Source organism: Callithrix jacchus, chromosome 22 (assembly GCF_049354715.1).
Source record: "Callithrix jacchus isolate 240 chromosome 22, calJac240_pri, whole genome shotgun sequence".
NCBI lineage: Eukaryota > Metazoa > Chordata > Mammalia > Primates > Cebidae > Callithrix > Callithrix jacchus.
In genome coordinates this window covers 13,587,041-13,601,902 of record NC_133523.1, presented here as the reverse complement: position 1 = coordinate 13,601,902, position 14,862 = coordinate 13,587,041, and the positions used below count along the sequence as shown (strand labels likewise).

At 48.6% G+C, this 14,862-nt stretch overlaps 1 protein-coding gene across 1 annotated transcript; it reads right to left on the bottom strand.

The window, feature by feature from the left end:
* Positions 1-980: 980 nt before the first annotated feature.
* On the bottom strand, positions 981-13,541 carry TEKTL1 (tektin like 1). Its single transcript, XM_002761829.6, has 7 exons — positions 12,871-13,541; positions 10,551-10,655; positions 3,278-3,476; positions 2,722-2,888; positions 2,530-2,625; positions 2,323-2,436; positions 981-1,390 (listed from the first exon to the last, which is right to left on the bottom strand). The coding sequence occupies exons 1-7, from the start codon at positions 13,438-13,440 to the stop codon at positions 1,133-1,135; spliced, it is 1,509 nt and encodes a 502-aa protein (XP_002761875.3). The 5' UTR covers positions 13,441-13,541; the 3' UTR covers positions 981-1,132.
* Positions 13,542-14,862: the final 1,321 nt, after the last annotated feature.

The window sequence follows — 14,862 nt, the reverse complement described above, 5'->3', positions numbered from 1 at the left end:
AGAGCAGATAATAACCACAGCTCAGTGTGAGGGGTCCTGTGATGGCAGAGTCTCCAAGAGGCTACCGGAGTACCTAGGAGGACCTGAACCAGAGCCACACCCAGATGGATGACGTTAGCTGCACTGGATCAACCTGTGACCTCCCTGAGGGCAGGGACCACATCAGCCCTGCTCACTGCTTTATATTCAGTGCCAGGCTCAGGACCAGACCCTGCTGGGGTAGGACAGAGTAGAGCTTCTAGAAGTTTTGCGTAGAGTACAGGCTCTTGAGCTTTGCTACTTCCTGTGTGACCTTGGGCAAGCTACACAACCTCTCTGTGCCTCAGTTTCCTCAACTGTAGAATGCAGATGCTAATAATAACAGCTCGGCTGCCTTGAGGATACACTATACAGACCCCATACTACAGGCCTTTCATGCATAAACTCACCTGTCCTCACAGCCACCACTTCTTTTTCTTTTTCTTTTTTTCTTTTTGAGACAGACTCTCACTCTTGTCACCTAGGCTGGAGTGTGGTGGTCTATTGCAACTTACTGCAACCTCCGCCTTCTGGGTTCAAGCGATTCTCCTGTCTCAGCCTCCCTAGTAGCTAGGATTATAGGCACACAGCACCAAACCTGGCTAATCTTTATATTTTTAGTAGAGATGGGGTTTCACCATGTTGGCCAGGCTGGTCTTGAACTCTTGACCTCAGGTGATCGGCTTACCTCGGCCTCCCAAAATGCTGGGATTACAGGCGTGAGCCACCGCGCCCCACCTACAATCACCATTTGAAGTGGGTGCTGCCGTGCTCATTTTACAGGTTAGAAAGACCAAGGCCAGAGACGGACAGTGACTTGCCCAAGGCTACACAGCTTGAAACCGAGAAGCTGGGATTTAAATCCCAGCCCGCTGGCACCCAAATCCATCCTGTTAACTATCAGGATATGCTGCCCATATCGTGTCCTCGGGTAAGCGGTTGATATACAGTAGGTGCCTAATACATGATAATTATTATTTTTAATTATAATTCTCCTAGAGGGCGCTTGGAGGGAGGGTGCGTCAGGGGAGAGGGAGGGCCATCGGGCTGTGTCTGCTCTCCGAAGTTCCCGCCAGCAACCAACCAGCCGGCTGGGGCGGGGGGCGCTGGGTGACTAGGGGTCGGCGCTGCTTTTGCTGCGCGGCGGCGGCGGCGGCGGTGAGGACCGGTCCCAGCACTTAACCAGGCGCTGCGCCTGCTCGTAGCAAACGCGCGGGTGCCGCTGGCGCAGGCGCAGGCGCACCACGCTGTGGTCCACCTCAAGCCCGACGTTCTTGCAGTTGAGGCCCCTGGTGAGGCTCCTGTGCTTGGCCAGCAGCTCGTCCAGGTTCTTTTCCACATGCGTGATGTGGCGCTGCACCCTGTCGGTGCCCTGGAGAGGGCGCAAGGCACATCGGTGAGCCAGAGCCAAGGGCAGGGAGCTACTTGGGGTGGGCAGGCACACCTGTGCCAGGTGCGTGTGTAAGGAACACAGCTAAGGAGGGGAACACATCTTGGCGGGCCGGGTGTGCCTGGAGAAAAAAAAAAAAAAAAAAAAAAAAAGACAGGGCCTGTGGAGGGATGGGAATGCCTTATCTTGTCAAGGTGTGTAGGAAGGAGCCTCCTTAGGAGGGGTGCTTTATAACAGCTCAGGACCAGGCGCGGTGGCTCATGCCTGTAATCCCAGCACTTTGGGAGGTCGAGAGGGGTGGATCACCTGAGGTCAGGAGTTTGAGACCAGTCTGGCCAACATAGCGAAATTCTGTCTCTACTAAATATACAAAAATTAGCGGGGAGTGGTGGCACGTGCCTGTAATCCCAGCTACTCAGGAGGCTGAGGCAGGAGAATCGCTTGAACCCAGGAGGCGGAGGTTGCAGCGAGCCGAGATCGCACCACTGCACTCCAGCCTGGGCAACAGAGTGAGACTCCATCTCTAATAATAATAACAACAACGCGAGTGCTTTGAGGGTATTCTATGCAGGCACCATGCTACATGCCTTTCATGCTTGAATTCATCAGTCCTCATCCCCATTTGAAGTGGGTGCTGACATGCTACTCATTTTACAGATTAGAGAGACTAAGGGCAGAGAGGGACAGTGAGGGTGTATGTGAGCGGGAAGGACAGGGGTTGAGGGGACTTATTTGAGCCAGGTGTGGGTACTGAAGCCCCCCCTACCCCACTTCGTGGCAGGAGGTGAAGGGCAGGCCGACTTGAGTGTGTGTGTGGTGGTGGGGGGGGGGTCTTACCTGGTCCAGGTGTGCTTGAAGAAGGAGCCTTACCATTGGCGGGGATGTGCCTAGAGGGGTATGGGGAAGGAGTTTACCTGTGCCAGGCGCGCAGCCTCGGGGAGTTGGGTGCCCACGTGTCTCTGGTACATGCGAACCAGGGGTCTGTCCAGCTTTTCTCCAGTCTCCAGGTGACCTTTCCACAGAGGACCCTGGTGGAGTGTGGTGCGCAGAGCATTGAAAAGCAGCCTCCGCCCACCGACACCCCTGCCTCCATCCCCGAAGGCTCTCACGCCGAAATGTACCTTGATGAGACCGCAGGTGGTGTGCATCTCTTGGTTGTATTTCGTGCACCGGTGGATAGTTCCCCTCATCAGTCCTAATGTCATATTTAATCTTTCCTGGGAGCGGGGTATTGCAGGGGGATCATGCTGGCTCCCAGTCCCCCTCTCCTCTCAGGTCCCACCCTTGCCCGCAGCCGCGGGTAACGCGCTCACCTTCAGCTCCAAGGTCTCGCGTGCCTTCTGCCCCAGCGAGGCACACACGCGGTCGCTTATCTGCAGGTGTTGCTTCCCGACGTCCGCCTCGTTCTTTGCCATTTCCACCAAGGTGTCCTTGGACTCGACCAACAACCGCTTGGCTTCGTTTAGCGCGGCGGCGCACGCTGCAAATTGCCCAGGACGCACGTGGGGGCACCAAGCCCTCGGTTCCCAGACCCCCTGCCCCTCTCTCTATCCTCAGGTGGTGGTGGGCCCTGGCAAGGGGGCTTTGTTGAGGGACTCAAAGTCCAGGGGGCACGGGGGATAGTGTAGCGTCTTGGGTTGATTTCCTTAGAAGCAGAGCCTGTGAGTGACTGAGTCCTCACGCAAGTGTGGGCAGGAGAGCAGAGGGGGAAAAGCTGAGCGACAACATGTGTTCGGCAATATAAGTTTTCAGCCCTCCCATTCGCTGCAGGGCTATTTCCCAGGAAAGGAACAGCTAAGTGGGCGAGGGGTTGCACTGATAGTCAAGGGGGTCTGGGTGGACACCAATGCTACCCAGAAGTCCTCCTACCTGGGGTATAGGTGCCCACAGGGTCTGGAGGAGGCGTTTTTTGACCCTGCGTGCGTGGGGTGGAGGCCCGGGAGAGGTTCACCCATGAGCGGCGTCCGGCCTGCTCCAGAACCTTGTCCAGAGGCTGGTTCATCAGGTCCACGACTTGGAGCCTCTCCTTGAAGCAGAAGGCCAGGGTGTCTCGGCAGGAGGCCAGGGTCTGGGTGGGGCAGGGAGGAAGAGAAGGCAGAGTGAACTGGGAGGTTCACTGGATGAAAGTGATTTCTTTGCTTTCATTTGCTGTAGGCTTGAGCCTTATAGTCTATAAAGCATCTCTACCTCTGAACGGAAACTGACCCTCTCTCTTTTTTTTTAAGAGACAAAATCTTGCTCTCTCAGCCAGGCTGGAGTGCAGTGGTGCCACCATAGCACACTACAGTCTCAACATCCTGGGCTCAAGTGATCCCCCTGACTAAGCCTCCTGAGTAGCTGGGACTACAGGTGCAAACCACCATGGCCTCCTTTTTTTTTTTTTTTTTTGAGACAGAGTCTGGTTCTGTCACCAGGCACCAGGCTGGAGTGCTGTGGTGCGATCTCCGCTCACTGCAACCTCCGCCTCCCGGGTTCAAGCAATTCTCCTGCCTCAGCCTCCCAAGCAGCTGGGACTACAGACACGCGCCACCACGCCCAGCTAATTTTTTATATTTTAGTAGAGACAGGGTCTCACTATGTTGGCCAGAATGGTCTTGATCTCTTGACCTCGTGATCCACCTGCCTCGGCCTCCCAAAGTGCTGGAATTACAGGCGTGAGCCACCACGCCCGGCCCCATGCCCTGCTATTTTTAAAACTTTTTTTAGAAAAGGGGTCTGGCTATGTTGTCCAGGTTGGTCTTGAACTCCTGGCTTCAAGCGATCCTCCTGCTTTGACCTTCTGAAGTGTTGGAATTACAGGCATGAGGCAATGTGCCTATTTTTTTTTTGATACTAGTAAAGGCTTTTACTTATGAATATATATATTTATTTATAAGTAAATATGGATATATATATCCATTCCTTTTGAGACACAGTCTCACTCTCTTGACCAGGTTGTATTGCAGTGGTGCAGTCATAACTCACTGCAGCCTCAACCTCCTGGGCTCAAGCGATCTTCTCGCTTCAGCCTCCTGAAACAGCTAATGTGTATTTTTTATTTTGTTTGTAAAGACAGGATGTCACTATGTTGTCTAGACTGATCTCAAACTCCTAGGCTCAAGCAATCCTGCCTCAGCCTCCCAAAGCACTAGGATTACAGTCCTGAGCCACTGTGCCTGACCTGGAAATATTTTTTGATTTATTTCATTTCCCCAGTCTTCTGGAGAAATATTTTCTTTCACGAAATCTTTTTTAGGAGAGGTATGTCTTTGTCTTATGAAAAAATAATTTTTTCCTCCTTCGACTCACATTGAACCACCCCTCAAGATTTACTTTATTATTTTTACTTAAAGTTTTGTTTTTAATTGAAAAATAGTTGTGTATATTTATGGCATGCAATGTGATGCTTTGATTTGTGTATGCAATGTGGAAGGATGATATCAAGCTCATTAACATATCCGCACCCCACATACCTATCATTTTCTGTAGCAAGATTATTTAAAATCTGTTCTTTTCCTCTTAATTTTTCCCAGCTTTATTGAGGTATAACTCACAAATAAAAATTATATTTATTTAAGGTATACAACTTGATGTTTTGATGTATGAATACACTGTAAAACAAAATCACTGCATTCAGCCCAGGCACAGTGGCTCAGACTATAATCCCAGTACTTTGGGAGGCCAAGGTGGGAGGACTGCTTGAGCCTAGGGGTTCGACACCAGCCTGGGCCACATGGTGAAACTCTGTCTTTACAAAAAATGCAAACAAAATTAGCCAGGCGTGGTGATTCATGTCTGTAATCCCAGCTACTCAAGAGGCTGAGGTGGGAGGATCACCTGAGCCTGGGAGGTTGAGGCTGCAGTGAGCCATGATTGCACCACTGCACTCTGGCCTAGGCAACAACAACAACAACAACCAAACAAACAAAAAACCATGAACAGTACGGTTTCCTCAATAAACACACGGATGAGTTAGTGGTGCTGACAGATATGCCCTCAAATGTGGCTTTTAGAGAAGGGATGGTGTGTTAAGGTTTGGGAACGTGGAAATAAGAGTCAAAGGTCAGGGAATTCTGCTTACATTTTCCCAGGTGATGAGTGTTTACTTGGATGTCAGGTAATCTAGGGAAATTTTATATAAATAAATATATGTGTACACACACACACATATACACATACACTTTTTTTTAGATAGGGTCTCACTCAGTCTCCGAGGCTGGAGTGCAGTGGCATGATCGCAGCTCACAGCAGCCTTGACATCCTGGGCTCCAGCAATCCTCCCATTTAGGCTCCCAAGTAGCTGGGACACAGACATGTGCCACCACACTGGCTAGTTTTTTTTTTTATTTGTTTGTTTTGTAGAGACAAGGTTTTACTATGTTGCCAGGCTGGTCTCAAACTCCTGAGCTCAAGTGATTCACCCACCTTGCTCTCTCAAAGTGCTGGAATTACAGGCATTGGCTGCCATGCCCTGCTAAGGAAATGTGTTAAGATCACTTTTTTATTCACAAAGTTGTCTTCTATTTATGGCACTGTGCATAATAACCAGGTAAAAGTGAGTCTGATCACTTCCAGACAGATCATGCAATGGTGTGATCTCAGCTCACTGCAACCTCCACCTCCCTGGTTCAAAGGATTCTCCTGCTTCGGTCTCCTGAGTAGCTAGGATAACAGGCATGTGCCACCACATCCAGCTAATTTTCTTTATTTTTCAGTAGAGACAGGGTTTTACTATGCTGTCCAGGCTGGTCTTGAACTCCTGACCTCAGGTAATTCACCCACCTTGGCCTCCCAAAGTGCTGCGATATGGATTGGTTCTGAGAAGCTTGTTTCATTCCTCACTTCATTCTTAACCGTTTTCTGTTTTTTGTTTGTTTGTTTTTTAATGAGACAGGGTCTTGCTATGTTGCTTAGGCTAGTCTTAAATTCCTGGACTCAAGTGATCCTCCTGCCTCAGCCTCCCAAAGTGTTGAAATTACAGGTGTGAGCCATCACATCTGGCCACTTTCCAGCTCTTTTTGCAGTTCTTGGTAAGAAGCAATTTCCAAGTTGAAGCTCAGCCATCTCCTACCCCCTCACCCAGTTCAGAAGCCTTCAGTGACTCTTTGGGGTGGGGTGAGGGGAGCAGTAAAAGACAGCAACAGCTTCCCTGTGCTGGGTGTCCACTGGTTGGTTTCTGTGCCTAGCTCTCCTCTGGCACCCTGAGAAAGCAGACTGTCTCATCCATTTCCCCATTGTAACATGGAGAGCTGGCACTCACTATACCCACATTGTAACATGGAGAGCTGGCACTCACTATACCCACATTGTAACATGGAGAGCTGGAACTCACTATACCCACATTGTAACATGGAGAGCTGGCACTCACTCACCCACATCTTGGTCATCCTGTGTCACTCCCTTGATACTCAACGGGTGCTCATCCCATCCCCACCACTAGCCTTGAAGTCTCCCTTCCTCTGCTCTGATCAATATTAAGAGACTTCTGCTGTTCTCTGAGTTCCCCCTCCCCTCAGGCTCTATCTCATCTGGACAGCACCCCACCCATGTCCAAACCTTACTTCCTCCACAATAAAATGAAACATATCATATTCCTTTGATATTTGCAGTTATCAAAGCAAGTCATTTGCACATGTATACACCCTTATAAACACTATTCATCAAGATATAAAACATTTCCATCATGCCATACATTTCTCTGGCTCCCCTTCCCTCTCTCTCTCCCTGACCCCCACCAGTAAGCTGACCTGGAGATCAGTTTTACCTGTTCTAGTCCTTCCTTCATTCATTCATTCATTTATACAGAATCTTGCTCTGTCTTCCAGGCTGGATTGCAGCGGCATGATCCTGGCTCGCTGTGGCCCTGAACTCCTGGGCTCAAGAGATCCTCCCACCTCAGCCTCCTAAATAGCCAGGACTACAGGGGCATGCTACCATGCCCAGCTATTTTTTTAAATTTTTTATAGAGATAGTATCTTGCTATGTTGCCCAGGCTGGCCTCAAACTCCCAAAATTCTGGCCTCAAGCAACCCACTTGGGACTCCCAAAGTGCTGGGATAACAGATGTGAGCCACTGTCCCCAGCCGAGTTTTGCCTGATCTTAAGGAGTTGATAAACTTCCATCCTATGGATGGGTGATCTGTTTTTGTAAGTAAAACTTGGTCGAAACACAGCTATGCCATTCACGTGCATGTCATTTCCGGTTGTTTTCATGGCACACTGGCCAAGTTGAGTAGTTATGACAGAAACTGCACAGCACACAGGCTGAAAGCATTTACTCACTGTCCCTTGAAGAAAAACCTTGCTGAATCTAAAACTTCATATAAATGGAATCCTACAGTGTGTATACTTTATGTCCAGCTTCTTTCTCCGAATATGACATATTTGGGATTTATTGATTTGTTTAAAAAGTGGACTTAAAAAGTCTTTTGTTCATGAATTCAAATATTCCTTAAACCTCTACCGATGCCAGGAGATGTGCCAGGTGGTGGGGAATAAATACAGTGACCAGCAAGACAGCTTTCCAGGCTGGGTGTGGTGGCTCATGCTTGTAATCCTAGCACTTTAGGAGGCCAAGACAGGTAGATCACTAGGTCAGGAGTTCGAGGCCAGCCTGGACAACATGGTGAAACCCCGTCTCTACTAAAAATACAAAAGTTAGCCAAGCGTGGTTCACTAAGCGTGGGCACCTGTAATCCCAGCTACTTGGGAGGCTGAGGCAGGAGAATTGCTTGAACCTGGGAGGTGGAGGTTGCAGTGAGCAGAGATTGCGCCACTGCACTCCAGCCTGGGCAACAGAGCAAGACTCTGTCTCAAACAAAAAAAAAGGACAGCTGTCCAGTTTGGCACCACGGACAGCATTCCACCAACCCCTGAGTCTCCTACCTCATCCACACCCTACACCCCCAGCCTGTTTCTTCTCCCTTCCTCCCCAGCCCACAGTCAACACATTCTGACTGAGCTTTGCTACGTGAAATAGAATTTAGTACTGTATATACCTTCAAGGTCCAATGCTTGTTTAAATGCAGTCTAGCTGAGGAACCTGCCTGGAGTCAGCATGAGAAAGTTGCCACATGCAGATAAGATCCAGTGAAAAAGAGAAATAAGTATCTAGAGGAGCATGTGGATCAAGAGAGGTGGGCTTTTTATTTTAGTAAAAATATATATAACGTAACATTTTGCCATTTTAACCTTGTTAAGTGTACAGTTTAGTGGCATTAAGTGTATTAGTGCTCTTGTGCAACAATCCCCTCCAGTAAGCTGACTTGGAGATTAGTTTTACCTGTTCTATTCCTTCCCTCCTTCTTTCATTCATTTACCTAGAATCTTTCTCTGTCTTCCAGGCTGGATTGCAATCTATCTCTAGAACATTTTCACCATCCCATGAAATAATTACTCTCCCTTTGTTCACTGGTGAGAATGAGCCAAGAGAGAAGGAAATGTGGATGATGCAGGAGAAGGGTGGAATTATAAGATTGACAGAGGAAAAATGAAAAAACTTCCCTTCGGTGGTTTTCATGTATTGAGATCACTGTAGAGCAAGGAAGGCACAGGAAGTTGGAGAGGACTGAAGGAAGAGAAGGTATGAAATCACTTGCCCAGGAGGGAGATGAGAAAGTCTTTTAGAGACTTAAGGCGAGATCTCTGGGAAAGGTCTGAGTGCCAGTTTGAGGTTTGACTTCATGATTTTAAGCATTGATTGGTGGTAATCATTTTTCTCCAGCAATATTCAGACCAGGTTCTCTCTAGTAGTCTGTCTACATCTGTCCTTTCCCACCTCTCTCTTTTTCAGAGATAGGGTCTCACCCAAGCTGGAGTGCAGTGATGTGATCATGGCTCGCTGCAGCCTTGAACTCCTGGGCTCAAGCTATCCTCCTTCCTGAGCCTCCTGAATAGGAACTGAAGGCACTGTGCTTGGCTAGTTTGATTTTTATTTTTTAATAAATATGGGGCCTTGCTGTGTTGCCCATGCTGGTCTTGAACTTCTGGCCTCAAACAATCCTGCTGCCTTGGCCTCCCAAACTACCAGGATTATGGGCATGATCCCTTTCCCTCTTTATAGCCCTTCACTCCCAGGTCCATCCGCAAGGCCTTCTCCCTTCTCTGCCTCAGACATCCTGGAAGGGTATTTCAAGAATCACCAGATTTAAAGGAATATGACAGTGGTCAGAAGATACACCCTATTCCAGTTCAGCGCCACGGACAGTGTTTCACCAGTCTCTGAGTCTCCTGCCTTGTCCAAACTCCAGTGCCCCCCAGCCTGTCCCTTCTTCTCCCCTCCTCCCCACCCCCAAGTCAACACATCCTTACTGAGCTTTGCTATGTGAAATATAATTTAGTACTGTATATGCCTTCAAGGTCCAATGCCTGTTTAAATGCAGTCTAGCTGAGGAGCTCTCTCTATATAAAAGCAAGGAAAGTTCAGCAACAATACAAGACTTGACAGTTCAATCTAACAATCAGGAACAAGCAATTCCCCAGCCTCTCTTTTCTTTGGATGCCCCTAGAATGCTAACTCTTCAAGGGCAAGGCTAGTTCTTTCCCAGTCACCACTTTATCCTCGATGCAAAGCCTGGCGTCTGGGAAGCAGGTACCAGATTAGCATTTATCAAATGGATGAGTCAAAAGCACCCACGGGTTGTCAGCAAATCCTAACAGGTCCCAAAGGCCCCCTGAAGTCTGGCTGCTCCCTTCCTTCATTTGTGTCCTCATGAAGAAGCTCTCATTGCAAGCACAAGGATGCATCAAGAGATCAAATCTGACTGAAGCTGGATGGAACACATGTTAGAGTGCAAAAAGGTAGACTCAAGTCACCTGGGCTGAAACCACAATGCTGCTGTTGATGGCTTTGCTTATTAGGTGAGGTCATCTCTCTCTGAGTCTCAACTTCCCCCTCTCTAATGAGGGGATCATAGTTTCTACTTCACAGGAGAGTCTTAAGGAGTGGATTCAATGACTGCACAGGGTTTGGTACAGAGTGAGTGTTTGTTGTTGTTCTGAAACCAACCTTCATCTCCCATGGCCTCACTTTTCCATTTCATGAAGTGAAATGCAGTGAATATCTGGTCAGTGTGGCTTGAAGGAATTGCTATTGTGACAGTCCTCATTAGGCAGCCAGGGATCCCACTCCAGCCCCCGTAACTTGTCCCCAGGCACCCCTAACCTTGAGTAGGACCTCTGATTTTTCCATATCTCTCTCCATTTTCCTCTTCATGCTTTTCAGCTCCTCCTTCTCCCATGTAAGCATACTATCAGCCTTGTCAGGGACCTAGAAAACAAGGAGAGAATCCCTCACATCCTTGAGAAAGGGCTGGGAAGATATTTCTCTTTCCAGAGTAGTAGAGGGTTTGCCAGCATCATAAACTCTGAGTTTGAAGGATGAATTTTGAAGGATGAAGGCATCCTTTGGGCAGGGTCTCTCACTCTCTGAGAAGGTTTGATCCTTTCAGTGGATTCTATCACTTGGGAGGGTCTTGCCCTTTGGAGCATGGTGCTGGGGGCTTCTCTCTTTTACAGATAGGAGCCCAGGGAGCCGAGATGAGGGTATCTCAGGTTGGGAGAGGGTTCTCACCCCCTGAGGCTGGGAGCTGGGCACCACTTCCCCAGTGATGGTCTTATCTATTCTCCCTGGCTACAGATGGAGGGATCATATCATAGGGATGATGAGGGTTTGCCTTTCTGGAGTCTTCATATTTGGATCTGGGGGCTGGGGGTGGGGATCCCATTCTATGGGTGGTGTCTCATCTCTGCCCTGGGAGGCTGGAATTTTCGTACTTTTTGGGGTGGGGATTTGGGGTTTCACTTTAGGGGGAGGATTTCACCACTAGAGGTCTCACCCTTTCTTCCTGGACAGGAGCTTAACTTTTGGGTGTGAGGATTGGGAGTCTGAAGTCTCACTCTCTAGGGAGAGAAATGAGATCCCTCCACAGATGAGGCCTGAGGAGGGATTTTCACTTCTTTAAGCTAGGGGAGCTGTGTCTTATTTCACATACTGGGGGGACCTCTCCTCAGCTGGGAGTTGGGAGTGTGTTTTCACTAGGACTGCAAGGGTCTCACACCTCTGGAAGGGTCTTACCCTCTGGGCCTGGGATCTGGGTGGATGATTTTATGCCTGGGCAGAGGGCTGTGGGTTTTATTTTTGGGGAGATTTTCATGGAGTCTGAATCAGGAACTGCACCCTCCCTCCCAGACTGAGAGATTTGGATAATTTTCTCCTCTGGGACAGGGAAGCTGAGCATCTTGGCTCCTTGGGCAGGGCTCACTCTTTGGGTCTTAGGGAATTAGGCATCTCTTCTTGGGCCTCTCTCCGTCATCTTTTTTTGTTTGTTTGTTTTTGAGTCTCTCTGTCTCCCAGGCTGAAGTGTAGTGGCCCTATCATAGATCACTGCAGACTTGAACTCCTGAGCTCAAACAGTCCTCCTGCCTCAGCCTCCCAAGCAGCTGGGACTAGAGGCATGCACCACCATGCCTGGGTATTGTTTTTTAAACTTTGGCACAGACAGGGACTCACTGTGTTGCTCAGGCTGGCCTCAAACTCCTGGCCTCAAGTAATCCTCCTGCCTTGGCCTCCTGAAGTGCTGGGATAGCAAGCACAAACTACTGCACCTGGCTAATGTCCCCTCAAGTTTTGGAGAGATGGGATCTCACTATGTTGCCGAGGCCGGATTGCAGTTGGCCTGATTATAGCACACTGCAGCCTCAAAGTCAGGCTCAAGCAATCCTCCTGCCTCAGCCTCCAAGTAGCTAGAACCATAAGTGCATGCCACAACACTGAACCATTAATTATTATTATTATTTTGTAGAGACGGGGGTCTCACTGTTGCTCAGGCTGGTCTCCAACTCCTGGCCTCAAGCAATCCTCCTGTCTCCTGCTGAAAAATGCTGGAATTACAGGTGTGCACTACCACACCCAGCTAACTTTTAAAAATTTTTGGTAGAGACAGGTTCTCACTCTGTCACCGAGACTGGAGCACAGTGGGGTCATCACAGCTCACTTTAGCCTGCACAGCCTGGCCCTGAGCGATCCTCCCACTTAGGCCTCCCAAAGTGCTGGGATTACAGGCATGAGCTGCTGCTCCTGGCCCTCATCTTCTTGCTTCTTATTCACCAGAGTTGGGTGTTTTCTCTATGGAACGGCTCTTTTTTTTTTTTTTTTTTTTGACTGACTTTCGCTCTTGTTGCCCAGACTGGAGTGCAATGATGCAATCTTGGCTCACTGCAACCTCTGCCTCCCGAGTTTAAGCGGGAGCCTCAGCCTCCCAAGTAGCTGAGATTTTACAGGAATGCGACACAAGGCTAATTTTGTATTTTTAGTAGAGACTGGGTTTCACCATGTTGGTCAGGCTGGTCTCAAACTCCTGACCTTAGGTGATCTATCAGCTTCGGCCTCCCAAAGTATGGAAAGGGTTTTTCTGGGGCTGAACACCGCATAGCGGAGGCCTCTGTCTTTGCAGTTAGACTGGGGCTGGGGAGCAAGGTCCCACCTTCTCAGACTTGGGTCTATAGCCCCTCAGCTTGACGCTCTGCTGGTTAATAAGCAGACCCTTGCGCACTTCGCTGAGTCTGTGGTCGGTGACCTCGCGCTGGCGTAGCAGCTGTAGCACCCGCCCGTTAATCTGGTGCTGTGCGCGGCCGAGGCGGGCGGCGGTGAGGCGTGCTCCACGCGCGTGGGCGAGCACCATCTCGGCGGTCTGCAGGGCGAGCGCTTGGCGGTGCAGGGGCAGCGGCAGGCGGGCATACCAGGCCGGCGGCTTCATCTTGCTCTTCCACAGCGTGACACCCTCGCCGGGCGGCGGCTTCTCCACAGTGCCGCCGCCTTTGAGCATCTCCACGCGGAAGCGCCAGGGCTGGATGTAGGCGGCGCGGCCGAGATGGTGCGCCAGGTTCGGGTCCAGCACAGTGTCCTTGGGCTGCCGCATGGCCACCGCCTCCTGCCCGCAACGGTCAGTCAGAATGTGCGAGGTCCTCACCATGGCCTGAACTTCCTCACGCCATGCTGGGGCCCCAATGCGCGCGTCCTGGCTGCGGTCAGCCTGGGGTGCCAACACGGGCATGGTCCCTGCTTGGTCCCTTGGCCTGGCCTGGGACCACGACGCTGAGCAGAGGGGACCCCAACGACACACAACTCCTTCCTGGCCTGTAGAGTGAGTGAACTGAGAGCCGGCACATCACCATAGCGATGGGCGCCGGAAGGAAGGTGGAATTCCAGAGGTGGGGGAGGAGTAGGATGGAAGCCTTGCTTTGGAAGGCCCAAGCGCCTTGGAATCCTGACTCCTTGAGAAAGAACCAATCATCGGCCGGGCGCGGTGGCTCATGCCTGTAATCCCAGCCCTTTGGGAGGCCAAGGAGGGTGGATCACAAGATCAGGAATTCAAGACCAGCCTGGCCAAGTAGGAGAAACCCTGTCTCTACTAAAAATACAAAAATTAGCCAGGCATGGTGGCAGGAGGCTGTAATCCCAGCTACTGGGGGGCTGAGGCAGAGAATTGCTTGAACCCAGGAGACGGAGGTTGCAGTGAGCCAATATTGTGCCGCTGCACTCCATCCTGGGCATCAGAGTGAGACTCCATCGTGTTACTGGAAGGTAACATATCTATGTGATACATATATGCCATATATATATATATATATGCTATCTAGATATATGCCATATATATATATATGCTCTCTAGATAACATATCTATGTGATACATATATGCCATATATATATATATATGCTATCTAGATATATGCCATATATATATATATGCTCTCTAGATAACATATCTATGTGATACATATATGCCATATATATATATATATGCTATCTAGATATATGCCATATATATATATATGCTATCTAGATATATGCCATATATATATATGCTCTCTAGATATATGCCATATATATATATATGCTCTCTAGATATATGCTATATATATATATATGCTCTCTAGATATATGCTATATATATATATATGCTCTCTAGATATATGCCATATATATATGCTATCTAGATATATGCCATATATATATATGCTATCTAGATATATGCTATATATATATGCTATCTAGATATATGCCATATATATATGCTATCTAGATATATGCCATATATATATATATGCTATCTAGATATATGCCATATATATATATGCTATCTAGATATATGCTATATATATATATATGCTATCTAGATATATGCTATATATATATATGCTCTCTAGATATATGCCATATATATATATATGCTATCTAGATATATGCTATATATATATATATGCTATCTAGATATATGCTATATATATATATATGCTCTCTAGATAACATATCTATGTGACCTCTCGAGACAGTATATATACCTATCGCCAAAGGTTATCTATCATCACCAAAGGTTGAATAAAGTGCTTAGCACTGTGGCTGACAGCCAGTAAGCATTACGTAAGTGTTTACTTTTCATACACACACACACACACACACACAACTTGTTTTTTT

Coding starts and splice junctions, on each gene's coding strand:
- TEKTL1 (XM_002761829.6), bottom strand. CDS start 13,440: ATGCCCGTGTTGGCACCCCAGGCTGACCGCAGCCAGGACGCGCGCATT. Junction 2,437..2,529: donor CCACCTGCGGTCTCATCAAG/GTACATTTCGGC, acceptor ACACTCCACCAG/GGTCCTCTGTGGAAAGGTCA. Junction 1,391..2,322: donor AGGCTGCGCGCCTGGCACAG/GTAAACTCCTTC, acceptor CGCCCTCTCCAG/GGCACCGACAGGGTGCAGCG.